Source organism: Trachymyrmex cornetzi, unplaced genomic scaffold (assembly GCF_001594075.2).
Source record: "Trachymyrmex cornetzi isolate Tcor2-1 unplaced genomic scaffold, Tcor1.1 scaffold138, whole genome shotgun sequence".
NCBI lineage: Eukaryota > Metazoa > Arthropoda > Insecta > Hymenoptera > Formicidae > Trachymyrmex > Trachymyrmex cornetzi.
In genome coordinates, this window is record NW_017295960.1 from 1,937,799 (window position 1) to 1,949,836 (window position 12,038).

The 12,038-nt window shown below is 31.6% G+C and overlaps 1 protein-coding gene across 1 annotated transcript in view; it reads left to right on the top strand.

Moving 5' to 3' along the window:
• The window catches only part of CTL5 (C-type lectin 5), a 30,240-nt gene that overhangs the window by 13,380 nt on the left and 4,822 nt on the right, over positions 1–12,038 (top strand). The window contains exons 2-3 of the mRNA XM_018522666.1: positions 4,163–4,263; positions 5,564–5,758. Coding sequence (XP_018378168.1) covers positions 4,173–4,263; positions 5,564–5,758 — 286 coding nt within the window. The 5' untranslated portion in view covers positions 4,163–4,172. The remainder of the gene's footprint in view (positions 1–4,162; positions 4,264–5,563; positions 5,759–12,038) is intronic.

Genomic DNA, 12,038 nt, shown 5'->3' on the forward strand with positions numbered 1-12,038 from the left:
CCCCCCCCCCCCTCTCTCTCTCTCTCTCTCTCTCCTCTGTATCCTCATCGGAAAATTATGATATGCATATATCGCCTCAGTAGAGTATCAGGATAGTCGAGAATACGAACCGTTGATGTAAGATCGCCAGATGACGAAAGTGATCAAGAGATTTTGTAACACTAACAAAAAAGAGATGATTTGTCGAGATCATTTGACAATTGTTGATGATGTCAATGCTATGACACTTGGAAGATTGAATTGACATCTGGAGAGAAGATGTCTAATAATGTTTTATTAAGACATCGTTAATCTCTTCACCCCTGATGCATTACATAGATCTCATGATAAAAGTACACATTGACGAGTATTTAATAGTTTTGTCGCTAAGTATGTTTGTAAAAGTATAAAAAAGATAAATGCAATCAATTAGCTTGTTAAAGAAGCGTGGCGTGAAAGAATTAACTTAGTAGGAGTGGATATTTCTCTTGTTCTTCAAATTGTGATGTAATTCATGTAATGTATTTAGTATGCTCATATTTTCTCTACTGCAGTCTTAATAAATATTTTCAATTATTGCCAATTATACAGCGCAATTAAAGCGTCAGTCTTTAAACGCTTCAATTTTATCACAAAGTATATCTTGGCTTATTTAGAAAAAATGAAAGTTATGTATTAATAATTAAAAAAAAAATTATTATAAAAATATACGAAAGTTATGTATTAATAGTTATAAAATGCAGAAATGTATAAACAGAATATACTTTTTTGGAATATTAATTCAATTCTGTATAAAAGAGAAAGGCCAATTAACTTAAGTCTTTAAAAGTGAAATGGAGCGAAAGTAACGTAATAGCAAATATAAAATTAAGAAGGCTACGTGAAAGAGAGGTTAACAGTCTTATCTCCAATTTATATTTGATGCATTCGTGTTACTCCACTTTATATCCTTTCTCCGGTCTCATCCGCCAGAATCTATCATTATATTTAACGCGATGTTATATTGTTATAAATATTGTCTGCGGCTCTCATAACCCATCAACCTCTATTCTAGTGAGCTATTAACTTTCAATCTGGACACTCCATTTCACGCGGTATACATTTAATAGTGTGGATGCCGTCGTGTCACACTACGTTAATTACTGTACGATAATTCCTACGCTTCTATTCTTAATTAGCGACTTAATGCGCGAAGAAAATAGTGCGGGAGGTCGCTCTATTATCATCTATGTGGAAAATAAATACAAAAGGGAGAAACGTGTGGCTGTTTCTCCTGATTATACATTACTTTAACACATACCGAAAAATTTAACTGTTTAACTACTATTTCTGAATATTTCTTTCAATTTTACATTCTTTAACTTATTCCAAGAGATTTGATTATGTTATTTAGATTACGATTCTATTGCGTTAATCTAAAACGAGATATTATTATGCTCGCGTTTCGTCATCAACGTCTCATGATTATTGATGTTTATTCTAATATGAAAATATCGTTTACCTTTATATAGAGTCGTATATTTCAGCAGGCGAAAAATTGCTTATTGTCTTCGTAATGTATTGGCAGAAGTAAAAGAAGGAGTCGCGAGTCTTATGATGTATGATGAAAGAGCGGTGAATATATGAATGCTGTTAAATTATACATTTGGCAAGTTTAAGTCATCATACATTATTGTTGTGTACATAGAGATGAGAGTTTGTTAAACTAGATAATTAATAATAAATAATTCAGCATTTATTTTTTGCTAGCACCTCTTACATAAACTTTCTTGTGACCCCACAATCTATACTTTCTATTGGTAATTGCATGAAAATTTATCTCGTTGCTTTTTTATTATAGAAAAATAAATCAACCACTCTTGCGATTATCTTTACAAAAATTAGCAAAAACTCTTGTAATTTATTAATAATTTTATTTGGTTTCTATTAAACTCTATTAAAAGTTAGTTTAGTTTGATAATGCAGTTGAGAAATTAATCATTCCTTCTAATTTTATTTTATTCAAACGTATCTGATGTGAAAACTTAATTTTTTTGAAGAATTCTTTGAAAGTATATATTATATATTCATTTATCGACTTGTAAATTTAGCTTACAGATAAATTAAGAGATCGCAAGAAAATGTAACTGGTTTTTCTTCGACAGCTTCTAAAACTAAGCAAAATGTTATTTTTCGAACCAAAGATTGGCAGTCAGCACAATGATTAGGGAAACTGTGGAACGGTTTTTATTCGTTCGCTCTATGAACGCGTTTTGCTAACGGCTTCGTGTCGTTTGCTTTTCTATCTAGAAAGTGGTTCGCTTCGCATTTGTCCGCCGCGACGGATGACAGTCATTAGTAAAACCATCACGAAGCGTCGATATTTACGTGTCGCACGAGATCAATCCGGAAGTTATAATTCGATGCGCTAGTCACTTTGCTTTGTTCTAAAATTAAATAGAGTTAGAAAACTGATTAATCGAAAGTGTGCTATTTTAATAATAATTTAAAAGAATAATTCTATGAAATATCACTTTTTGAGAGATGGATATTATTTTATACAAAATAATTATTATCTCCGCAAAATTTTATACATTTTTTAAATATGTATTAAATAAAACTGTTGAAAAAATTAGAAAGATAAATTAAAACAAACTTCATCAAAAATATATAATTTATATTGTTTTCTTAAAAATATCTTATAAAAAATATATGTACATGTATAACCTGATGTCAAGTCCCTCATTATTTAATTAATTATTTATTATTAAATTTAGTTTTTCTCGTATAATTCATGTGAATAATTGCATATAATTTAATTGAGGAAGGTACGAAAGTATGTTTATAAAAATTACGTAAAAAACTCGAGAAACTGTGTAAAAAATTTTAATAATTAAGATTTGTATCCGTTGCAAATTCAGTACATGCGAGCATCATAAAAGCCTTGTAACCCCGTAACCTCGAACTGCTGAACACGCTCAATGGCGTTGGCAAATGTTCAGTGTTCCCGTTTCAAAGAATTGTCGACTTTCTTAAGGATTCCATAATACTATCTTGGTGTACGACATGTGGCTTGGTATTTCTGTCGAGTACCCTGAATCGTACGTAATCAGCATCTGCATAAAAGCATGCATGTTGGAACTCTTACTGTCAAGGCTTTCCAGAGAGTAGGCTTAAATTTCTAATTATATCTTTGGTATATTTTCCAACAAGCGAAACTAAACGTTGCAATGAGCAAGAAGCTGATTTTCTCGTGATTAGAAGTAAGCGAAACTTCAAAAAGTTGAAGAAGTTTTAATACTCGTATAATTACGCCGTGCAGGGTATACATAACAAATGTTAAAAAGTAGTACGAAGTCTTACACTATTATCTAAGTGTAGGAGCTCTTTTGTTTTCCTGAATTTAGAACACGAAGCGTTCTTCTTTCTAGCGACAGATTACTCGAAATAGATTTTCATAGATAATAATTCCTTAATCAATTGTTAAACGTAATAAAAGCCTGTTATACAACTTGATTATATAGCTACAGCTTTTTCCTCATTATAATGTACTTTTTTCTTTAAATTGAGGAAGCTGGGATTTTTTAAAGTATTTCAATATATTGTATTTAGAATTAATTGATGTATTTAGAATGCATATTTTTCGAGGTTTTTGGATCGTGTCTTTGGAATAATAATCGTGATAATTCTCATTCACGTTGCGTTAAGCGTAATATGTATGGTATATGCACGATTGCACTCTCAGACACGTTTCAATGCGGATGTAACGCGCGTTATATGAAATTGCGGCATCGCGTTGATTAACGATCGCATTTATTTACAGATGACAGATTTAGAATTTGAAATATATTTAGGAATTCTATGTAAGGCAATGTAATAGTCCTACGTAGCTGAAATAATCTTCCCAATTACATAGCGATAATAAAAATTAAACATTCTTTACTTTGACGTAATGTAAAAAAAATAATAAAATATAGATGAAAACATTTTATGAAATTTTAATTCATGAAACCTGATAATCACAAATTTTACGAGATAAATAAATAGTTCACAGAATAACTTGGGAACTTTTTAACACCCGACATACGGGGAACCCTAAACGACTGTTATGTCATTAAATCCATCAATAAATCGTCCAAAGATTCGACGCTGACGTATCTTGCGTAATTTCCATACAAACGAACGTTCTCTTCTTCTGTTCAAGGTCCGGCAATATGAGGGCCATTTACTTGCTTCTCCTCGGCGTTGTTGCCGTGAATGCCCAGCGTCGTTTAGCCTTACCTGACCCGCGAAGTTGCGCGAACCGTAAGTATTTCCAATGACATTTCATAATCACACTCTAACTTAGCGGCTGCACAGTTAACTAAGTGGAAAATCGCTGGAAATCGTATGGTCCAAAAAAAAAATAAATAAATAAAGAAAATAGAGAAAGAAAAAGAGGACGATTGCAAGATGCTCTTTATTCATGAATACGTTTGTTGTATGTCATAACTCGCTTTATGTGAACTGGCTCACGTTAGCCATCAAATGATTGCGCACCATTTATGTTCTTTTATAATTAAATGCGAGTTTGCGATTCTGAAATTGCTCGTTGAAGTGTTCTACGAACACTTGTAGTACGTTTTTAAAGAAAAATAGATGAAATATATTATACTGCTGTGGAAAGTTTATATTAAATTTAACATATTTCATGAATCTGATCAACGGTCCACTCAAATTTATGTGTTTATTTAACATAAGATGAATATGTGAGAAGATAACGTAAATACTATTTTAAAAAATAAACACAAGAAAGGTAATACTGATACAGTTTGTAAACAAACCGTGAAAGCACATAACTTTTCCAGCAGAATTAACATTTATAATATGTCAAATTATAAGACACATTTTATTCATTCATTTCAGAATTTACGATTTAACACATTATTTTTATATTATTTGTCCGTTTACCCATAAATCATGTTATTTTGACAGTAAGAAATATTAAATAACAATTAACAAACTATTTAAATAATATAATCACATTATGTTATACTTAACCCTTACCGTACTAATATGGGTAACTAGTGACCGAGCAATTCCTGTTCGTGCAAGTTTCTTTGAGTCTTTCGATAATTATAAATTATATACTACATTTTATTATTTTTCAAAATAAAGAGTCAATATTTATTCTAGAAAGTTGAAAGTATGTTGGTGAATTTTTAGAGATTTTTTAAAATTATTTTGAAGAGGTGAAAAAACAAAGAGATTTGAAGTGACCCTTGATGGTATGGATGAGGCACCAAATTGTAGATGGTACGGTGGTAAGGGTTAAATTAACACTCGAATATGTTAAAAATTCAACACAAAATTTTAACAACGACTTGAGTAGACCGTTTCCAATACGATATGTTTTTTTACTGTAACTTCACTTTGGCATTAAACGAAAGATTTTTATATCTTTTTATATTATAAATATAATATTTTATATCTCTTTATTTTATATTTTATAATTCATAGATTTCTATGAATTGACGCAAAGACGTCACCCAGCAAAATCAATTATTAGAGATACAATCGTGATTGACGATATTATTAATTATTCATTAATGTGTTCATTCCCCAGGCGTCCGTCACTCGACGTACAGAGATGGTAGGGGGGTTGTACACTCGTACTTCTTTAGCTGGGAACATCTGCCAACTAGGAATCTCGAGGTGGACTGGCTGGATGCTCGCAACATCTGCCGTCGTCATTGTATGGACGCCGTGTCCATGGAGACCCCTCAGGAGAATGAATTCATCAAGCAGAGACTAGCAAGAGGTGAGCGATGATAGGTTCGAAATCTACTGACTTTTCGTTACAATCCGCACTTTGATTCCTTATAAAGATTTGCAGTCTTATGTAATCCTCTCTTCGCGAATAAAATTTCTGCTTGAGAAAAGACCGATTTGCGAACTGCTGGTTTCAACAATCGAAGGCTTGATAAATGGTAAATTTAATCGTTGGCTATATTTGAGTGATGCAATGTAACAGGTAGCCAATTACTGTCGCGTCAAGCTTTAATAATAAATCCCCCTGATGACTTTTGATGTTTTCTTAATAAAATTAAATAAATAAGAAATCGAAGTGCGATTGATTTCTATAAAGCAATTAAAAATGCATGATTCTGAGAATTAATTTTAACTCATGTGAAAAGAATTAATGGATGTCTTATAATTTAATTTACTAAAACTACTGGTAAATTTTTTATCTTGTTAATCTTCGATCATAACCACGTTTAGACTGTACACAGAATTTAATTTAAAAATAAGAAATGACTATTTTATGATAAAATCAAGTTGTAAAACAAGTTGTTAAATTTAATTCGTCGACGATCTGTTGAGTATTTTTTTAATTAGAGAAGGAAATTAATATGCGATTATAATATTGCTCGGCTATTAATACTGTTGTAAAAGATAACTGTTTGATAATTATTCTGATTTATCCTCCCACATTCATGATGACGATCTTCAAGAACAATCAAACAGCCGATAAGTCGTAAAGATTAAAGAAAAATTAATTATACTCTAGGTTCGATTGAAGATTTTATAACCCGAAGTATGTCAATGTTGTGTTAATGAAATGTTTATACATTCTTCTCGCGATTTCTACCCTGTAAAAATACAAAGCACACCATCACTGATTATGTCATCTTTGAATGTTTCAATCTGTCATCTGTAAAAATACGAAGACTACCGGAAAATTATCGGTATAATTCATGCAAAGTCAATTACTAATGTGGTAATTTATTCTGCAAAAATTCAAATTACATGTACCGTTACCGTATAATTTACTGAGTCTTACAAAGTCCACGTGTGAGATAGAAATAATCTTTCCCATTTACAAACACGATATAGTAATTAAGGAAGTTGTAAGGCAAATACAATATGTTAAGAATTACTTGAAAAAATTACAGACTATTCTAAATTTCATTTAATAATAATACAAAAAAAATAGAAACAATTGACCATCTGGATCAAAAGTTATTTAAATAAGTAGTCATATTTTTTAAATTTGTACTCTCTAATATAAATATATGAAAATGTATTATAAAATAATGATAAAAATCTCAATATTTTTATATAAATACTCTAGGAATTCAACAATATTTTTGTAAGGTTATCTTGAAATAACACACTTTGCATAAGTCATATTTAGTACTTAATATATTTATATAAAAACATTTAGATTTTTCTTATTATTTTAAGAATTTTTGTTTATAACAATAAAACTAATAACAAATAAAATAAATAACCTATAAAAATGTGTTACTCAATAAAACCAGAATGTTATGAACACAACTTTCAAATGTATGTAGTTTATTTAAAGCGAAAATATTAATATATGTGTTTTGTGCCCTTACAACCTCCTTAATATCTTCCGTATTTCACAACTTTTCGAAGAGTGTATTCAAGCAAACTTCAAATTCGCTTTATTGTGGTGAAACTCGCTAGTTATAATCTCGCCATTCTTTTCAAGAACCGCGTCAGAAATTCGAGAGATGCTAGTGACATGGAATCTCTCATTAGCGTCGCTAATTTTGCGTCTTATCCGCGAGGGAAATTTTCCGCGCCGCAATCTTCAGACAGTCCTGATGCGAATCTAACAAATCACGCCGTGCCGCGCAGTGCGCGTGAGAAGTAAAAGCGGATCTTCTTCGGTCAATTTAAGATCTGATTACACAACATTGTCGCGCGATTAAGTCTCGCGGGATAGTCCGATTAGGCGCGTCTGCAAATTTGGTGACGCAATGATAGTGACTACTCGTCATTTCTCTTCGTCATTTCTCTACGACCTCTGATCCTGCCGGCTGCTCGGCGAGGAATTCAAATTGCAACTTAGATTCGCGGGTGACTACATGCTCACGTGTACCCCTATACTCGGCGAAGCGGGTCACTTTCACTTGACCGTTGATGCCCCGTTCAGAAGAAGAAACTGATGTGAAAGGGACTTTATGTAGGTACCTGCAATTTAACGATTTGTCTTCCGAGACTGAATTCTCGCGAATCGTCAACGATAACGAGATGCTTGTTGCTACTAAAGCGGTTATTACTCTCAACGTCAGTTTGAAGTAAGCAGTATTGAAATATATAATATGGAAAGCTCTGATTTTTTATATCGATATCACATGTCAACTTTAGTGATCTAAATATTGAAAATTACTAATTTTTGTAATTGCAATTTTTATAATTTGTATTCAACATATTATATATTCTTTAAATATTTTTATTTTGATAATATAGCTTTCATAATTCTTAACTAAAGTTCTATACGCGTTTTTCTCGATCGTCTCGCTTTCTTTCCTCTGTAGCTGTATGTCAAGAAATGAATTCTAATTAATTTCTTATTTAATTAGTAATTCTTATATCTTCTGTATTCTTCTTATATACTTCATACATTCCTTAAACTCTCGTTTTAGATAAGTATCATATAAGAATCATCATATATTAGTTATTCATATAAATTCATATAGGTTTTTTTCTTTGGTAGCAATATATGTAACATAAAAGTGATGTAAAAAAAGGAATGGTAAAATAATAACTTTTAATAAATTAACTATTAAATTAATTTAGATTATTAATCAAAATAATAATTAGTAACATGAACGGATTATATCCAAATGTGGATGCACTTGTTTAATTATCTGATAGACCAAAAGCTGATTCTGTATGCCAGAAAACCGCAGATACAATAAGGAAATGTTGAGCGAAGTATAATTCGTGATCTAACAATGGTAAAACACAGGTTCGATGCTTTCGAAAAGTTTAACATCTCTGTCGCTGCGTTTTATCTCAATTAATTCGCGCAAAACTCGGCGGGTTCAGATGCGCACAAATTTGTTATAAATAATAATTTATATTCAAAAGATATTTACGCGTGTACACAAGATGCAAATTTATAAGATTTGATGGGCAGAACTATTTCAAAAAAGTTTCACGTATAAAATTGTATGTAAACTACAAAGCTCAATTTGTATCACAGATCAATTATATCACGTATTATTAAACGGATTACCGGTACATGAATCTGTATTTTTTCTTAATGATAATACCAAGTTGGACGTGACATTTTATACGAGGTTGTTAGAACTATTATTCGGATAATAAGGCATTATTTGATTAAGACATCCGGCCTTATTAAGAAAATGATAGCTATTTATCCGCGTTTTCTCGATTCTCATTTAAATTTTACTGTCATATTTCAAATAATTTTATAATTAAAGAACAGAGTTCCTATTGCGGTCAGAGTGATGCGGACGTCCGGATGGAGATAATTAATGCATCCGCGAGCTATCATTTAGAAATTGTAAGGTCAACCTTATGATTTAGCTTACACCCTCATTATTAACAATGAGAAATTTAATTATTTCTTCCACCAGTCTCAATCTTTAAATGATATATACCCAGACAAAACAGTAACGTTTTAAAAATATATTTAAAACGTACATATTGGACGTTTTGGATTATTAGAAATATCCAGATTAGAGAGAGAGAGAGAGAGAGAGAGAGAGAGAGAGAGAGAGAGATCCATGGATATTTTAAAAACGTTTTAAAAACATCCAATATCACCATTTTGGACTTCTTAAAAACGTCCATTTTAGATCACAATGAACTAAAACTGAACTATAAATTAATATATTAAATAAACTTTAGACCACAATAAAGACAAAATGATTCTTATATGAGTATTATTATTGATTAATATCTTATTCTAGCTAGAATACACATCATAAAATTATGATAAAAAAAGAAAACGTTTTTCCCTGAATTCGGGAACTAATTTCATAGTGCTTCGAAACGAACACCTAACCGGTTGCATACCGTCGTACACTATCCTTGACTTCTGAAATTGTATGGAAATCGTTGCACATCGATGATCCACGAACACCTATATAATCATGGATGTATAGTTATGATACATCGGTTCAATATGATCCTGATAGATCAAGTTTGTGCAATTCAACTGAACATCCAATCAGTTACTGTCTAATATTTAATCTTAATGTTATAACGACTATTTTCAGGTTAGGAAATCATACGCTGTACTTTCACAGTACCAGTTATCATGTATGATATCATATACACTCTTTATGCTGCTACCGTATAGTTACGCCGTATACCGCCATCTCGTGGCAGTACAGCAACAATACAGTAGCGGTATTTTGTGAGTTTTTGTCGTTGAAAATTTTCAACACATCAAAGATGTCTTAGGGATATCCATGGGACGTTCAAAAGACGTCCGTATATACTAACAAAAGTAAAACTCCTCGTGCGATCTTAAAAAAATTTTCACTTGTTAAGTCAGTCAGCGAAAGTAACACATTGCGAGTAGATTTAGAAAATTTTTTGCATGAGATAAACATTTTTTAAATGTCCAAATGTGAATATACTTTGTACGTTGAATAACAAACGTTTTTAAAACATTTATATTAAGTCCATGGACGCTGGACGTTCGGACTAAATAAAAACCAGATTTGGACGTCCAGTGGACGTTGTGTGCTGTCTGGGTATACGATGGAGATTGATGAAAAGAAATTGAATTTTTTAGACACTACGTTCATTAATAATAATAATATCATGGTTGGATTGATATACCATAAATCCACATATTCGAGCAGATACCTTAATTTTTTGCCATATCACTCTCTATCACAAAAAAAGGGTGTTATAGGTTTAGTCGATCGAATATTTTTTCTCTCATATCCAACATTTAATACAAAAAACTTTAAGTTTATGACTGATATTTTACTTAACAATGACTATTAATTAGATCTTATTTTTTGTACCATCCACAATCGCTTAAAATATTTGATAAATAGACAGTCAACTAAATTTCCGTCAACCAATACCAAACAACATCATATGGTATTTATGGTGCCTTCAATCTCTAAAAAATTCACGTAATTCAACAAATAAAGAAGTGAGAGTATGGTTTTTTAGTAGGTGTTAAACTTAATTCCTGCCGTTTTTCGTCTCCAAAATTGATTTGTTTCGAAGGGAAATACCTTAATCAAAGTATTATTAATAAAGTATTATTAATTAGTAATAAAGTAGAAAATGGAGGAAATTACTTTGATTAAGGTATTCATTCATCTTCCCTTCGAAATAAATTAATTTTGGAGACGGAAAACGGCAGGAATTAAGTTTAACACCTAATAAATTAAATGAATTTATTAAGGTCCATAAAGGTCCACGTATATCCAAGAATAAGGTTGTGTAAAAAATCTCATGCAATAGTTAATTTTATGTTGGCCAAACGGAGAGGCAACTGAGAACTAGAATATCTGAACATAAGAACCAAATTCGTTGAAAAATCTAATCTCAGCTTAGTTTTAACCGAAGATAAATTGCAATATTTATAGAGAACATGATGCATAAAAAAAATAATACATTTGATATGAGTTTTTTAAATAAAATGAATATACAGGGTGTCAGGAAATAACCGCAAAATGTTTCATGCGTGGGTAGAACAGACTATACTGAGCCGAAAAGTCCTGTACCATTTTGCAAGTTTCCCCAATAGTTAACGAGATATTAATTCTTAAAAATAGCCGAATACGCGTGCCCGCTCGGCCTACTACTGCGAAGTGTATACAAGGGTCACTATTTATATTTTGAGCCTAATAATAAAAATATTAATAAAAAAACAATAATTTGTCATTTACTGTTTTTCAAAATATTCTCCTTTATGATCTATACACTTTTGCATGCGTTCGAACCACTTGTCAAAGCATTTTTTCCATTCCGCTTGAGACACCTCCAAAATATGGTCTTTGAACGCATCAACGGCTTCTTCTGCCTACGAAAATCGTTGTCCACGCAATTTATTCTTGACGTTCGGGAACAAAAAGAAGTCATTTGGTGCCAAATCAGGACTGTACGGCGGATGACCCGTTAATTCGATTTTTTGAGTGCTCAAATAGTCGGTTGTTAGACGAGATGTGTGACAGCTGGTATCGTCTTGATGAAGAATGATCCGGCGGCGCTTGTTTGTTTTCCTTATTTCACTGAAGACTTCCGGCAAACAAATGGTTGTGTACCATTCAGAATTGACCGTTCTA